Source organism: Chaetodon trifascialis, chromosome 1 (assembly GCF_039877785.1).
Source record: "Chaetodon trifascialis isolate fChaTrf1 chromosome 1, fChaTrf1.hap1, whole genome shotgun sequence".
Lineage (NCBI taxonomy): Eukaryota > Metazoa > Chordata > Actinopteri > Chaetodontiformes > Chaetodontidae > Chaetodon > Chaetodon trifascialis.
The window spans coordinates 30,104,983-30,123,124 of record NC_092056.1 but is presented as its reverse complement, the minus strand read 5'-3'; the positions used below and the strand labels follow the sequence as shown (position 1 = coordinate 30,123,124).

At 41.0% G+C, this 18,142-nt stretch overlaps 1 protein-coding gene across 1 annotated transcript in view; it reads left to right on the top strand.

The window, feature by feature from the left end:
• The window catches only part of LOC139331967 (mucin-2-like), a 59,393-nt gene that overhangs the window by 36,112 nt on the left and 5,139 nt on the right, over window positions 1-18,142 (top strand). The window contains exons 28-42 of the mRNA XM_070963583.1: window positions 1,011-1,844; window positions 4,194-4,785; window positions 7,594-7,854; window positions 10,118-10,377; window positions 11,449-11,617; window positions 12,684-12,922; window positions 13,114-13,297; window positions 13,576-13,786; window positions 14,577-14,746; window positions 14,831-14,900; window positions 15,262-15,374; window positions 15,490-15,521; window positions 15,607-15,775; window positions 16,338-16,433; window positions 17,017-17,057. Of these exons, the coding sequence (XP_070819684.1) occupies window positions 1,011-1,844; window positions 4,194-4,785; window positions 7,594-7,854; window positions 10,118-10,377; window positions 11,449-11,617; window positions 12,684-12,922; window positions 13,114-13,297; window positions 13,576-13,786; window positions 14,577-14,746; window positions 14,831-14,900; window positions 15,262-15,374; window positions 15,490-15,521; window positions 15,607-15,775; window positions 16,338-16,433; window positions 17,017-17,057 (3,441 nt within the window). The remainder of the gene's footprint in view (window positions 1-1,010; window positions 1,845-4,193; window positions 4,786-7,593; window positions 7,855-10,117; window positions 10,378-11,448; window positions 11,618-12,683; window positions 12,923-13,113; window positions 13,298-13,575; window positions 13,787-14,576; window positions 14,747-14,830; window positions 14,901-15,261; window positions 15,375-15,489; window positions 15,522-15,606; window positions 15,776-16,337; window positions 16,434-17,016; window positions 17,058-18,142) is intronic.

The following is an 18,142-nucleotide window of genomic DNA, read 5'->3' as shown; positions in this document are numbered from 1 at the left end:
AAACAACAGTTGTAACATCAAAACCATCTGTTACGACATCAACTACTAAATTACAAACAACCACAACCAGAGGAACCACAACTACACCCACTGAAACAACATCAGAAGCAACAACTGTCAGGGTTGGAACAACAACATCACCTGAAGTCACCACTGGCCCAGTTACAACCTCCACTACCCCTTTTGTTGAAATTACAACCTCTGTACCAGCTGTCACAACAACAAGTTCAGAAACAACAGTTGTAACATCAAAACCATCTGTTACAACATCAACTACTAAATTACAAACAACCACAACGAGAGGAACCACAGCTAAACCAACTGAAACAACATCAGAAGCAACAACTGTCAGGGTTGGAACAACAACACCACCTGAAGTCACCACTGGCCCAGTTACAACTGCGACCACCACTATCGTTGAAACTACAACCTCTGGACCAGCTGTCACAACAACAAGTTCAGAAACAACAGTTGTAACATCAAAACCATCTGTTACGACATCAACTACTAAATTACAAACAACCACAACCAGAGGAACCACAACTAAACCCACTGAAACAACATCAGAAGCAACAACTGTCAGGGTTGGAACAACAACATCACCTGAAGTCACCACTGGCCCAGTTACAACCTCCACCACCCCTGTTGTTGAAACTACAACCTCTGTACCAGCTGTCACAACAACAAGTTCAGAAACAACAGTTGTAACATCAAAACCATCTGTTACGACATCAACTACTAAATTACAAACAACCACGACCAGAGGAACTGAAACAACATCAGAAGCAACAACTGTCAGGGTTGGAACAACAACACCACCTGAAGTCACCACTGGTCCAGTTACAACGTCGACCACCTCTGTCGTTGAAACTACAACCTCTTTACCAGCTGTCACAACAACAAGTTCAGAAACAACAGTTGTAACATCAAAACCATCTGTTACGACATCAACTACTAAATTACAAACAACCACAACCAGAGGAACCACAACTACACCCACTGAAACAACATCAGAAGCAACAACTGTCAGGGTTGGAACAACAACAACACCTGAAGTCACCACTGGCCCAGTTACAACCTCCACCACCCCTGTTGTTGAAACTACAACCTCTGTACCAGCTGTCACAACAACAAGTTCAGAAACAACAGTTGTAACATCAAAACCATCTGTTACAACATCAACTACTAAATTACAAACAACCACAACCAGAGGAACCACAACTAAACCCACTGAAACAACATCAGAAGCAACAACTGTCAGGGTTGGAACAACAACACCACCTGAAGTCACCACTGGCCCAGTTACAACTGCGACCACCACTATCGTTGAAACTACAACCTCTGGACCAGCTGTCACAACAACAAGTTCAGAAACAACAGTTGTAACATCAAAACCATCTGTTACGACATCAACTACTAAATTACAAACAACCACAACCAGAGGAACCACAACTAAACCCACTGAAACAACATCAGAAGCAACAACTGTCAGGGTTGGAACAACAACATCACCTGAAGTCACCACTGGCCCAGTTACAACCTCGACCACCCCTGTTGTTGAAACTACAACCTCTGTACCAGCTGTCACAACAACAAGTTCAGAAACAACAGTTGTAACATCAAAACCATCTGTTACGACATCAACTACTAAATTACAAACAACCACAAGCAGAGGAACCACAACTACACCCACTGAAACAACATCAGAAGCAACAACTGTCAGGGTTGGAACAACAACACCACCTGAAGTCACCACAGGCCCAGTTACAACTGCGACCACCACTATCGTTGAAACTACAACCTCTGGACCAGCTGTCACAACAACAAGTTCAGAAACAACAGTTGTAACATCAAAACCATCTGTTACGACATCAACTACTAAATTACAAACAACCACAACCAGAGGAACTGAAACAACATCAGAAGCAACAACTGTCAGGGTTGGAACAACAACACCACCTGAAGTCACCACTGGCCCAGTTACAACCTCGACCACCCCTGTTGTTGAAACTACAACCTCTGTGCCAGCTGTCACAACAACAAGTTCAGAAACAACAGTTGTAACATCAAAACCATCTGTTACGACATCAACTACTAAATTACAAACAACCACAACGAGAGGAACCACAGCTAAACCCACTGAAACAACATCAGAAGCAACAACTGTCAGGGTTGGAACAACAACACCACCTGAAGTCACCACTGGCCCAGTTACAACTGCGACCACCACTATCGTTGAAACTACAACCTCTGGACCAGCTGTCACAACAACAAGTTCAGAAACAACAGTTGTAACATCAAAACCATCTGTTACGACATCAACTACTAAATTACAAACAACCACGACCAGAGGAACTGAAACAACATCAGAAGCAACAACTGTCAGGGTTGGAACAACAACACCACCTGAAGTCACCACTGGTCCAGTTACAACGTCGACCACCTCTATCGTTGAAACTACAACCTCTGGACCAGCTGTCACAACATCAAGTTCAGAAACAACAGTTGTAACATCAAAACCATCTGTTACGACATCAACTACTAAATTACAAACAACCACAACCAGGGGAACTACAACTACACCCACTGAAACAACATCAGAAGCAACAACTGTCAGGGTTGGAACAACAACATCACCTGAAGTCACCACTGGCCCAGTTACAACCTCCACCACCCCTGTTGTTGAAACTACAACCTCTGTACCAGCTGTCACAACAACAAGTTCAGAAACAACAGTTGTAACATCAAAACCATCTGTTACGACATCAATTACTAAATTACAAACAACCACAACCAGAGGAACCACAACTAAACCCACTGAAACAACATCAGAAGCAACAACTGTCAGGGTTGGAACAACAACATCACCTGAAGTCACCACTGGCCCAGTTACAACTGCGACCACCACTATCGTTGAAACTACAACCTCTGGACCAGCTGTCACAACAACAAGTTCAGAAACAACAGTTGTAACATCAAAACCATCTGTTACAACATCAACTACTAAATTACAAACAACCACAACCAGAGGAACCACAGCTAAACCCACTGAAACAACATCAGAAGCAACAACTGTCAGGGTTGGAACAACAACACCACCTGAAGTCACCACTGGCCCAGTTACAACTGCAACCACCACTATCGTTGAAACTACAACCTCTGGACCATCTGTCACAACAACAAGTTCAGAAACAACAGTTGTAACATCAAAACCATCTGTTACGACATCAACTACTAAATTACAAACAACCACAACAAGAGGAACCACAGCTAAACCCACTGAAACAACATCAGAAGCAACAACTGTCAGGGTTGGAACAACAACACCACCTGAAGTCACCACTGGCCCAGTTACAACTGCAACCACCACTATCGTTGAAACTACAACCTCTGGACCAGCTGTCACAACAACAAGTTCAGAAACAACAGTTGTAACATCAAAACCATCTGTTACGACATCAACTACTAAATTACAAACAACCACAACCAGAGGAACCACAACTAAACCCACTGAAACAACATCAGAAGCAACAACTGTCAGGGTTGGAACAACAACACCACCTGAAGTCACCACTGGCCCAGTTACAACTGCGACCACCCCTGTTGTTGAAACTACAACCTCTGTGCCAGCTGTCACAACAACAAGTTCAGAAACAACAATTGTAACATCAAAACCATCTGTTACGACATCAACTACTAAATTACAAACAACCACAACCAGAGGAACCACAACTAAACCCACTGAAACAACATCAGAAGCAACAACTGTCAGGGTTGGAACAACAACACCACCTGAAGTCACCACTGGCCCAGTTACAACTGCGACCACCCCTGTTGTTGAAACTACAACCTCTGTACCAGCTGTCACAACAACAAGTTCAGAAACAACAGTTGTAACATCAAAACCATCTGTTACGACATCAACTACTAAATTACAAACAACCACGACCAGAGGAACTGAAATAACATCAGAAGCAACAACTGTCAGGGTTGGAACAACAACACCACCTGAAGTCACCACTGGTCCAGTTACAACGTCGACCACCTCTGTCGTTGAAACTACAACCTCTGGACCAGCTGTCACAACAACAAGTTCAGAAACAACAGTTGTAACATCAAAACCATCTGTTACAACATCAACTACTAAATTACAAACAACCACAACCAGAGGAACCACAACTACACCCACTGAAACAACATCAGAAGCAACAACTGTCAGGGTTGGAACAACAACAACACCTGAAGTCACCACTGGCCCAGTTACAACCTCCACCACCCCTGTTGTTGAAACTACAACCTCTGTACCAGCTGTCACAACAACAAGTTCAGAAACAACAGTTGTAACATCAAAACCATCTGTTACAACATCAACTACTAAATTACAAACAACCACAACCAGAGGAACCACAACTAAACCCACTGAAACAACATCAGAAGCAACAACTGTCAGGGTTGGAACAACAACACCACCTGAAGTCACCACTGGCCCAGTTACAACCTCCACCACCCCTGTTGTTGAAACTACAACCTCTGTACCAGCTGTCACAACAACAAGTTCAGAAACAACAGTTGTAACATCAAAACCATCTGTTACGACATCAACTACTAAATTACAAACAACCACAAGCAGAGGAACCACAACTACACCCACTGAAACAACATCAGAAGCAACAACTGTCAGGGTTGGAACAACAACACCACCTGAAGTCACCACAGGCCCAGTTACAACTGCGACCACCACTATCGTTGAAACTACAACCTCTGGACCAGCTGTCACAACAACAAGTTCAGAAACAACAGTTGTAACATCAAAACCATCTGTTACGACATCAACTACTAAATTACAAACAACCACAACCAGAGGAACTGAAACAACATCAGAAGCAACAACTGTCAGGGTTGGAACAACAACACCACCTGAAGTCACCACTGGCCCAGTTACAACCTCCACCACCCCTGTTGTTGAAACTACAACCTCTGTGCCAGCTGTCACAACAACAAGTTCAGAAACAACAGTTGTAACATCAAAACCATCTGTTACGACATCAACTACTAAATTACAAACAACCACAACGAGAGGAACCACAGCTAAACCCACTGAAACAACATCAGAAGCAACAACTGTCAGGGTTGGAACAACAACACCACCTGAAGTCACCACTGGCCCAGTTACAACTGCGACCACCACTATCGTTGAAACTACAACCTCTGGACCAGCTGTCACAACAACAAGTTCAGAAACAACAGTTGTAACATCAAAACCATCTGTTACGACATCAACTACTAAATTACAAACAACCACGACCAGAGGAACTGAAACAACATCAGAAGCAACAACTGTCAGGGTTGGAACAACAACACCACCTGAAGTCACCACTGGTCCAGTTACAACGTCGACCACCTCTGTCGTTGAAACTACAACCTCTGGACCAGCTGTCACAACATCAAGTTCAGAAACAACAGTTGTAACATCAAAACCATCTGTTATGACATCAACTACTAAATTACAAACAACCACAACCAGGGGAACTACAACTACACCCACTGAAACAACATCAGAAGCAACAACTGTCAGGGTTGGAACAACAACATCACCTGAAGTCACCACTGGCCCAGTTACAACCTCGACCACCCCTGTTGTTGAAACTACAACCTCTGTACCAGCTGTCACAACAACAAGTTCAGAAACAACAGTTGTAACATCAAAACCATCTGTTACGACATCAACTACTAAATTACAAACAACCACAACCAGAGGAACCACAACTAAACCCACTGAAACAACATCAGAAGCAACAACTGTCAGGGTTGGAACAACAACACCACCTGAAGTCACCACTGGCCCAGTTACAACCTCCACCACCCCTGTTGTTGAAACTACAACCTCTGTACCAGCTGTCACAACAACAAGTTCAGAAACAACAGTTGTAACATCAAAACCATCTGTTACGACATCAACTACTAAATTACAAACAACCACAACCAGAGGAACCACAGCTAAACCCACTGAAACAACATCAGAAGCAACAACTGTCAGGGTTGGAACAACAACACCACCTGAAGTCACCACTGGCCCAGTTACAACTGCGACCTCCACTATCGTTGAAACTATAACCTCTGGACCAGCTGTCACAACAACAAGTTCAGAAACAACAGTTGTAACATCAAAACCATCTGTTACGACATCAACTACTAAATTACAAACAACCACAACCAGAGGAACTGAAACAACATCAGAAGCAACAACTGTCAGGGTTGGAACAACAACACCACCTGAAGTCACCACTGGCCCAGTTACAACCTCGACCACCCCTGTTGTTGAAACTACAACCTCTGTACCAGCTGTCACAACAACAAGTTCAGAAACAACAGTTGTAACATCAAAACCATCTGTTACGACATCAATTACTAAATTACAAACAACCACAACCAGAGGAACCACAACTAAACCCACTGAAACAACATCAGAAGCAACAACTGTCAGGGTTGGAACAACAACATCACCTGAAGTCACCACTGGCCCAGTTACAACTGCGACCACCACTATCGTTGAAACTACAACCTCTGGACCAGCTGTCACAACAACAAGTTCAGAAACAACAGTTGTAACATCAAAACCATCTGTTACAACATCAACTACTAAATTACAAACAACCACAACCAGAGGAACCACAGCTAAACCCACTGAAACAACATCAGAAGCAACAACTGTCAGGGTTGGAACAACAACACCACCTGAAGTCACCACTGGCCCAGTTACAACTGCAACCACCACTATCGTTGAAACTACAACCTCTGGACCATCTGTCACAACAACAAGTTCAGAAACAACAGTTGTAACATCAAAACCATCTGTTATGACATCAACTACTAAATTACAAACAACCACAACAAGAGGAACCACAGCTAAACCCACTGAAACAACATCAGAAGCAACAACTGTCAGGGTTGGAACAACAACACCACCTGAAGTCACCACTGGCCCAGTTACAACTGCAACCACCACTATCGTTGAAACTACAACCTCTGGACCAGCTGTCACAACAACAAGTTCAGAAACAACAGTTGTAACATCAAAACCATCTGTTACGACATCAACTACTAAATTACAAACAACCACAACCAGAGGAACCACAACTAAACCCACTGAAACACCATCAGAAGCAACAACTGTCAGGGTTGGAACAACAACACCACCTGAAGTCACCACTGGCCCAGTTACAACCTCGACCACCCCTGTTGTTGAAACTACAACCTCTGTACCAGCTGTCACAACAACAAGTTCAGAAACAACAGTTGTAACATCAAAGCCATCTGTTACTACGTCTATTACTCCACTACAAACAACCACAACCAGAGGAACTGAAACAACATCAGAGGCAACAACTGTCAGGGTTGGAACAACAACATCACCTGAAGTCACCACTGGCCCAGTTACAACCTCGACCACCGCTGTCATTGAAACTACAACCTCTGTACCAGCTGTCACAACAACAAGTTCAGAAACAACAGTTGTAACATCAAAACCATCTGTAACGACATCAACTACTAAATTACAAACAACCACAACGAGAGGAACTGAAACAACATCAGAAGCAACAACTGTCAGGGTTGGAACAACAACATCACCTGAAGTCACCACTGGCCCAGTTACAACCTTGACCACCCCTGTTGTTGAAACTACAACTTCTGTACCAGCTGTCACAACTACAAGTTCAGAAACAACAGTTGTAACATCAAAACCATCTGTTACTACCAGACCAGCCAGAACCACAGTTGTTTCAACAGTGTCACTGTTCATCCCAACTACAACAATATGTGTCTGCACTGTTAATGGAACATCACATCGTCCTGGTAAGTCTTTGCCCATTTTCCATTTTCACATTTATCTTGCTTCTTTGATTTTGTGTTCAGTTTAGTTTTTTTAATGATTCAGTAGTATGCCTTACTGTATATTATATTCCAGTATAATCCAAGATATAACAACAATATGTTATGCTTTTAAAATCCATGGCCTACCATAAATCATTGCACATGATTTAATCTAAATTATTCCTAATTACTGTTTTTCCATGTTTTTATTTTCATCCAACTCTCTCTTTGGCCAAATATTTTCTCCCCACTGATGGTACCCTGTGTTCCATTAATTTTCATGAACATATATACTAGTATAGGACAAGTAAAATAGCCCACCCATGCATGAGACATTTTCAAATATCAAGATACCACATCTGCATTAAATGATTTTCCACAAATAAACTTCAGTCAGTAACACTTTGCAACACTCTACACAAATTCTGAGTCATTCATAAGGAAACACATAAGGGATATCAGGAAGAACCTGCTAATTAATGAATCATCAACAAGTGGTTTAAAAATAACTGAATCTGAATCAAGGACCATATAGTAGATGATGAAATAAGATAACTCTTTATTAATCTCCCATTGGGGAAATTTGGGTGTTACACGCAGCTCCAGGCGTATCAGATGTATGAAGAAAGGAATAAAATACAAAATTAAAAAATCAAAATTCTGTATATATACATTCTATGTAAAAGAGTACAGTGTTTTCAGTATTGCACATTGGATAAAAAAAGTATGTAGCAGTATATAAAATATTATTTTGTAATGGAAAAAATGTAACAATTGTACAGGGAATGAAGAATTGCACAGGGGTTTAGACTTGCACATGGTTCAAATACAGTGTTTTTCACTAATGCACATTGGTTTAAAAAAAAAAAATGTCACAGTACATAAAATATAAAAAATATGCATATGCATAGACTTGATCCAAGAAGGTAGGAATGTAATACTGAAAAAATGTAATATTGCAGTAGATATTGCATGAGATGCAATGGCATGATGATGAAAACATTGAATGACACAGTAGTTCAAAACAGTGCAGAGCAGTAAGCATGTAAACACAGTGCTGCATTTAACAAAACCAGAGTTGAACAGTCAGATGGCAGTTGGAATGAAGGACCTGCGGTCGCTTTCCTTCTGGAGTGGATGCAGCAGTCTGCTGCTGAAGGTGCTGCTTTGGGCCCCCACTGTCTCATGCAGGTGGTGGAATGGGTTGTCTGTGATTGATGTCAGCTCAGCTAACATCCTCCTCTCACCCACCTCACCCACGTTTCTGATACCCAAAGTCCATTCCCTTGCTTACAGATGGCTGTCTAATAAGTGTTGTTGTTTGGGGCTTGGAGTGAGTAATTTTAGTACTTAGTAAAAGGGTTCATTAGCACAACCTTAGTTACAAAAAAAGTAAAAAACATATTGTGATAACTTGCTAATGCTTTTTGACATACACTCATTTGAAAACAGTACAAAACAATATATTTTGCCTGGTGAGAAAGTTTACCCATCTCTACAGCATATCTATGGAGGTTTGCAGCAGCTTGACCAAATCTTGCATTATTTTGACACATCATCTCAACCTTGCCAGTGCACATTGTGCAGTGAAGTACAGATGCTTGTCCAAGTGTTTATCTTAAGGGGATAAAGACCCGGTATGCTGGCAATGGTAAATGCGCACCCAGGGAATTGGGATATGCTCATTTCCCCTTTTGTTTTCATTGGTCCAGGACCCATTTCAGGTGCTTGTCTTTCTAAATTGTTCTGAGTGATTCTTTACAATAATAAATGTGCATCTTGGGTAGCTTCATATGGTATTAATTTCTTCAGCTTAAGTGTTGAAGAGCTAACGCCACTTTAAAATGAAGTCGATAAAATCAAAAAGGAAGATCTGAATGACCAATAGCCCTATGGTATCACTGATGGAGTATAAGATTTATTTATTTATTTATTTATTTATTTATTTGTCCTTAATTGCTCATAAAAAAAGAAATCTGTGCATTACAATATACCATCATTTCAGGTAAGTCCTGATTTGTTACTCAGTAGGTCTTAAGTAACTACAGACAACTTATTTACTTATTAACTTTTTGCCCTTTACACTACAAAAACAGTGTCCCTCTGTTTTTTTTTAACTCAAGACCATTTTTGGTCAGAATACCCATCAAATGTCTCCATTATTAAATACATTTGTTTATGAATCAGTAGACCTAATCTTTTAATTTTGTGCACTAAACTTCTCTCTCCACTCTGATTTTTACAGGGGCATTGATGTACAATGTCAGTGATGGCTTAGGGTGGTGCTATGTTGCATATTGCAATGCATCTTGCAAAGTTGAGACACATTCCTCTCCATGTCCCACAACACCAATACCCAGCACAGCCAGCACCACTACCAAGGCCACAATTTCAAGCTCAGTTCCTCCTACCACAACTATTCCTACATCGACTTCCACTCCCACTCTATCAACAACCCTGTCTACAACTACCCTGGACTGCAATGATGTGTATCCACCCAGAAAGGTGTGATCAAAAATGTCAAATGTTTTTATTTATGTTTTTGTTTCCAAAAGATTCTGTTTTTTGTTCAAGGACACACCTGTAGAGATTCCATGGGCCCTCTGTTGTTGGCATGGAATGTAGTTCTACAGCCGTGCATTGGTATATTCCTGAGGCACACTGAGGCACACTCTCCTTAACTGTGTCAGTTTGGTTTCTTCATGACTCGCTGTGCATTCCAGTGGGAGGAGAGGTGCAGTAGAGGGTGTGGCAATGCCAGCCATGTATTGCAGTCTTGGTTAATATCAAACTCGTCAGTTGAGACGAATTATTCCATACTGTTTTTAAGTCAAAACCATCTGCTGTATTTCTAATTACAATAGAGACAGATGAGAGGTGATGAGCAATGTTATAGGTTGTTTAGGGTAAATTTTGTTGGTGGTGTTCCCAGAAACAAAACAAAGTTATTTTTAAAATCCTACTTTATATGTGGAACATTAGCAGGGTTATACTTCTGTCATAATATGAAAATTAAAGTGGTAACTATTTTGTTCCCAAATTGTCAGCAATTATTTTGCATGTGTAACAGTCAAATCTAACAGAATTAAACTTGAAAAATCATTTCAGAAATGAAAATGGCACACAAATTGTTGGATCACATATTGAATTTTTCTTTTATTTGATAAATGGCACTATGGTGATAGTTAGCTGCAGATGGTTATTGTATGGATTGTTGTGATGACAAATAAAATGCCGACAATTTTCATTTTTTAGTTCCCAAAATGCCAGTGCAACATGTCAAGGAAGCCTGTTTTTAAAGGATTGAAAGTAAAGAATTTGACTGGTCATGATTGTCACAGCCTCTGAAATGGCAACTTGTAACTGCATGATAATGTATTCTTTCTGGTCCAACCCTGGACCCAAAATATGCCACAACCTGGCAACAAAATTACCAAAGGTGCATTTGGCATGGCCCTGACACATTGGGCATGGTGCAGAAGACTCAGCCCTGCATCTAAAAAAATCTGTTGAACTTTAATGTTTCATGCACTCATGGTTTCCAGTATGACTTATTGTTTCTCAATCCCCTCCCAGAATGGAGAGTCCTGGAAGGTGAGCAACTGCACCACTGCTACTTGTATCAATGGCAAGGTCACAGAGACACCAACTCCCTGCCCCACAGCACAAACCATCTGTGTCAATGGACGCCAAGCGATCAAGGTCAATGATGACAACGGATGCTGCTCTGGCAATGCATGTCAATGTAAGCTGAGAATGTAACTTTTCAACACATTTTACTATATTGATTTTTATGTGCAACAGAGGATCATGTCAGTGTGCAAAATGTGCGCTGTGGTTTTCATTGAATTTACTGCTGCAGTTTGAGTGTACTCAGTGCAGGATTTACTCAGTCAGTAGCCCATTACACAGTCAGCTCCTGGATTGGTTCAGCCCAGTCTCAACAGCCAAACATGTAATAGTCCCGCTGATCCACTGGAGGGTAGCATGTCAGTTTTGCCTTGCATAGGCACAAAAAGTACCTTCACATATGAGGGTGCAGTTCCAGCAGGGGGTGATAATGACAGGAGCAAAGGACAAAGGCAGTACAGAGAATGCTTTAAAGAAGTAGCTATTTAAAGCCAAACCAGGATCTTTTCCAAAACCTAACCATGTAGTTTTGGTATTAATCTCATCTGTAGTCCACCCCTCTTCTAACATCAGTTTCCAAAATGTTTACTAACATAAGAAAGGTTTTTGAAGTGAAGCAAAGTCTGTATCTAAATATTTAAATGTATATTTCTGCTCCAGTTCCCTCAGCTGGATCCCAGTTTCATCCTGTGTATTCAAACAGATCCACATTATATTATACATGTTATATTATTAGAATATTAATATTAATTCATCTTTAGCCTACATCTGATTATTAGGGGTCAATAAACATATGAATGGAATTTTATTTTTATTTTATTGATTTTTTTTATTGATTAATGGTCATCTTCAAATTCAAGTTTGATGAACATGTGATCAGTAATCAGTAATTGTGCTCATTATAGCTTAAATAGCTCAAAAAATGCAGGAAGAGTGGTTTAAAAAATAGTTGTCTTGTTTAAGCAGTTATGAGCAAATGGTCACATGGTGGCATTATTTCTTGGGCCATTGCCTGACCTTCTAGTAAATTACAGCAAAATTGCTGACTAAAGACTAAAACTGCTCTGCAGTAGATACTATGTGCTCATGAACAAACATAGCCCTCTTGATGGACGTAATTCTGTTTTCTGCTTGTTCCAGTTCTTACTTATTTCCAATACATGGGTTTTCTTATCCAACAGGTGTATGCAGTGTCTGGAGTGGATCCTACCAGATGACATTTGATGGAAAATACTTCAGTTTCAATGGGAAATGCTCTTACTACCTGGTCAAAGAGATATTACCTAAATATAACCTTGCTATTGTAGCAAATAAAGCTGACTGTGACAGCACATTTTGCACACCAGCTCTCACTGTTACTTACCAATCCTACAAGGTACTTTTGTCTCAGTCAAAGACTCCAGGAACAGCAGCTTTTGAGGTAAGTAATGATTCAAATCGTCAAAGACATTTGCTGTTTAAGTGTCAGCATACATTATTTTAAGAGCACTGACTTAATGGTTAATCTGTCAGTCAAGTGATATGATGCCCCACTGGTACAGCTGAAGTCTGAAATGATGCTGTGCTTGGTTGATAGTCTTCTCTAATGTGTTTTGTGGCCTTATGTTACAGGTGTATGTGAATGAAAAACAGATCTATCCTGCCTACAGCAATACTTACCTGCGGATTACTAGCACAGACATGCTGATCACATTGGAGATACCAGAGATCAACACAACAGTGGTCTATGGGAACTTTGTACTCACCATTGACATTCCTTATGTCCTCTTCCATGGGAACACTGAGGGACAGTGTGGTGAGTTACCAGGCCACGTAACCCCGATCCTTACACTGACTCTATGCAGTGACCCTAAGAAGGCCAAATCATGGGGTGCCACTAATCAGAGGACACCTGAGACAGCTGCCTTTTGCACCTACTGACACTGCCAGCTTGCAGTTAGGATAGGCCTAATGATTACACGCAGTGTTTGTTGAACTCTTTGTATGTCTTCTTTAAGAACAAATCTGTTCATACAGCTGCTCCTTGCATGAGATCCAGTGCTCTGCTTCATCATGCTGCCTCTACTTTTCCAGGGACTTGTGACAACTCCCAGAGCAACGACTGCCGTTTTCCAAATGGCCAGGAGGAAAGCTGCTCAGCTTCTGCAATCGAGTGGCTAGTCCCAGGTACACCCTGTGTCACCCCCACAACCCCACCAACTACTACAGCATCCAGGACCACCTCAAAACCACCATACTCAACAACAGTTTGCAAATCTACCATCTGTGATGTACTAAGCAGCAGGTCAGTTACAGTAGATATATAAACAGCTTATATAAACCTACATGACTCAAAAGTAACTAGACAGAAACCTCAGATAAGATGAAAAATCAATCATCTGGTCTGACCATACTTACCAAGTTCATCTTTTTTGGTGATGGTAATGTCTTGCCATAAATTACAGCATATTGATACATTTTCCAAAAATTAAATGCACAGTTTTAGATGTGAAAAACATTGAATTATTGATTATTAATGATATATTGGTGAATAGAGAGCCTTTGGGCCTGAGGCAGCACAATATCTCAACCTGTAACAATGTGCATCTCTGCACTGTGAGTTTACCTTGGAAACAACAAGTACTCTTGTTTTGATATCAGATCCTGTTGTTGTATTTCACCCTTTAGAGACATCCAAACTTGGGCCTATTTTCCTCAGATTTATCAAAATGAAAAATATATTGCATACAGATACTGCTATAAAATTGTTGAAATTCGAATGGAAAGGGGTATTTTTATTTACACTGTGTTACCAGAGAAATAGAAACTTCTACACATTGTGATGGAATACAACACCACTACTAAGTACGGCTTAAAAATACATAATTGAAGTGAAACACACAACTAGAACACAACACAATTAAAGTTGGGGTCTCAACAAAAACTGGACAATTTATGAAAGTTATTACAGGTCTGTTCTATTGCTTACCATTAAATCTTCAATGATGTTTCCATTTTTATGTTCACTCAGTGTATGCAAAGCCCTTCTGATCACTTTTCCTGACACATTGTCCTGGCTTGTATGTCTTTTCTAGTGTATTTGAGCCATGCCACAACATTGTGCCTCCACATTATTATCTGGAAACCTGTGCGGACAATTGCTCTAATGGCAATAACACCTGCTCCTTCCTGGAGGCTTATGCCACTGAGTGCTCTAATGCAGGCGTCTGTATTGACTGGAGGAATGCTACCAATGGGCAGTGTGGTGAGATAAATAAATAATAGTGTATAGTACTCCATTTGCTGCCTCGTCCTAAAACGTGTATATAAACCTACCTCCTTCTTACAGAGCACAAGTGTCCAAACAACAAAGTGTACCTGCCCTGTGGCGTCGCTGTAGAGCCTACATGCATTGACAGGTGAAATATGGCAACAGTATGATGTTTTTTGTTGTGTGATTCATATGCTTATGTCTGCAGTCATTTAAGCACTGAAGGTTGTTCTGTCTCTTGTCAGTGCGTGAGGAGGATATCTCAAAAGCTGTTGAATGGATTTGGGGGTCAAACTGATTTTGTAATTTAATGCAAAATGATAACTAATATTATTATTATTATCATTAAGACAAACCGAACAATGGAAACTTGGTTGCAATCACAAAGATATGTTATGAAACAATATTTCTGTATGTGGGTGTAATTTTCCATTTTCAGTTCAGTTCCGTTGTGTGACAGTCCTTCAAGTCTTCACACCTCTGTAATAACCAGTATTCCATTTCATCAGATACAACAAAAAGTTCCAGGCAGGTAGCAAGGCATCCACTAAGGAGGGTTGCTTCTGTCCTCAAGGCACCATCTTATTCAACTCAGTCTCTAACGTGTGTGTTCCTTCTTGCGGTAAGAGAAGATCCTATAGAAAACTTTATTTGACCAGCTCATGGAATACTTTTCATAACAGCATTAGCTTACACACCTACAAATCTCCCAACACTTTTTTCTGTTTGAAATTCAGATTGTGTTGGACCTGATGGCAAACCCAAACAGGTGAGAACTCTGCCTGACACATACATTCATGTACACTAGCAAAGCATGAGCTGTGTGTCTGAACTGGTACTTTTCTCTTAACCAGTATGGTGACACGTGGACGAGTGACTGCAACACCTGTGTGTGTGACAAGGATTCCATGAGCATCCAGTGTCAGCCTGTTCAGTGCCCATTGTCTCAGATCTCCAGCTGCAGCGAGCCTTGCCAGCAGCTGGTCAACAAGACAGACGGCTGCTGCACAACACAGTCATGTGGTCAGTTTTAATGTCACAGAAGTAGATGTGCAGTTGATGGCAGTAAAATCTGCAAATTACAAAAGCAATTTTAACAAAAAATTAAGCAGATATAATGTTCACAGTGATGTAATACTGAGCAAGTTTCAAGGCTCTACAGGACAATGTTCACAGGTAAGCAAGGGACAAAAAATACCTGCACAGCCTAAAACAATATGCTTTAAAAATGCTAAGCATTAACAACAGGGCATTGGCTGAAGAAACTGCTAACTGCTTCAAGCCTCAGACAGGCAGAATTAATCTGGGAGTCCATGAGCAAGGCCTTTATACTCCATCTGCTTCACTGAAGCTGCTCTGTGTTCAGCAGATCAGACTGCCTGTACTGTGTGGAACTGTGTAAGAGCAGCACCTGTCCATAAAACAGAGCCTGGCTCTCAGCAAAGTCTCCCACTAACTTGCATTGAATCATTTAAACATGCAGAATTGCTGTTATGGTTCTTTAAGTTATTGTTGTCAAATGAAACTTGAGGCAAGTCTGCACCTTCATGTACTGATAATCATCCCATCCTTTTGTCCCCAACAGAATGCACTGTAAACCAGTGTCCCACTCCAATCACCTGCCCCCTGGGCTTCAGAGTCAACATCACCAACGGCACCTGCTGCCCATCCTACAAGTGTGGTATGTTACTCTGGTCCATCAACATAGCGTTATCTGCAAGTGTACGAGATGTAAATGCAGAACTGTATTTGCTGAAGAAACATACCATGACATACAATGAGCTTGTACAATTAAGAAGTTTGTTGTTAAAGAACCGCACAGCAGCTGAAAAATATTAGAGAAATTACCGGTTGTTACTGTTGTTGCATATGCAAACGTGTAAAATAAAGCTGCAAGCAGCAATAAGACAGAACACACTGTAGGGTGTACATGTCTCATCAAGGTCTTGCAGATGCAGGTCGATATGTTTGAGAATACTGCAGAGCTGTAGTGCGTAAGGTTGGTTGGTAACATTTTTCAATTGGTAAAAAATAAAATTTAAAAAGTTAACTTTTCACATTCTGATGATGTTTGATGTTGTCAAGCGAATGTTTTTTTAAATTACAAGGACATTTTTGATAAAAGACAAATACTAAAAGAGACTCTTTTCTTGATGTGCATCTAGTGCAAAGATTGATTAGCCTCACTTCTTCACATCTACATTACTAATCTAACAAACTAGTGTCATGGTTGACCTAACTCATGTCTCTTTTTCTATACGCAGTTCCTAAAGATGTATGTGTCTACGGCATGAGTGAGTACAAGGTAAGAACGCAGTCCAAACTCAACATATCGATATATCTGTTGGTTCAGGTACAACAGGGAGGAGGATCCAAATATGGACAAAAGCAAAGTAATTACTTAACTAAAGCAAAAGTCAGTGAACAGACTTACATGTCAGCTATCAGGGCAGACGCAGGAGGCCAGTTAACAACACAGGTAGAATTACAGGACAGGTACGCAGACAGTAACAGCTGAAAGCTCTCACATAGACTAAGAACGGTGTGTGTGCATGGTAAATCTTAAAACTAATCCTTGAAAGCCAGTGACCGAGTGCCTTTCCCTGTGTGTTGTATTAGATGTGAAAATGTGGCCTAAACTTCCCTAGCTGAAAAGAAACTTTCCTATCTGGAGGGAAGTGTGTGGTAAACTCACCACTAGGTCACAGTTCATGCTTTCCTCGGCCAGCTTTCTCAGACCAGGCGATCTCTCTCAACTTCCCTCAGGAGCCGCTCTGACTGTCCAGTCAGCAAGCTCACTCTTTCACTGCAGTTGTCCAGGTGTACTGTGTACACGTTTTGAGGTGGCGGGTGACGCACTGTTTTCACAGTCTCTTTTGTCTCCAAAATGTCTCTGCCATACTCCTGTCGGCTAAATGAGCCAGAGCCACCACCATCTGCTGCTGTAACACAGCTAGCAAAATTTCCATCTTCCTCTTAGAAGGGAAACCTGTCTTGTAATGTAATAGGAATCCCAGCTACCCCTTACTCAACTGCAGTCACCCCCTTGGACAGGAAACCATCAAAAATTTCAAATCTGCTGCTCTTCCAGCATTTTCCACCTGTGCTTGGAATGGATTCAAACCAATGATTATAAGCAACAGTACGAACACTGGATTTGTCATGCCATGAAATTTTATGACAGAGGAAATATCAGCCGCCTCAGTAGCCATAAACATGGTTTGACATCTGGGTCATTCAGTTATGTCTGCATGAGCTCTGCTTAAACAGCTTCAAATCAATCAACTCATGCAGCTTCTTCAAATCATGCACCTCAGTGGCTCTCAGCCATTTATCAAATACTGCTTTTTGTTGTCATCCAAAGTCCAAATAAGTCTGTCCCAGCTGTAT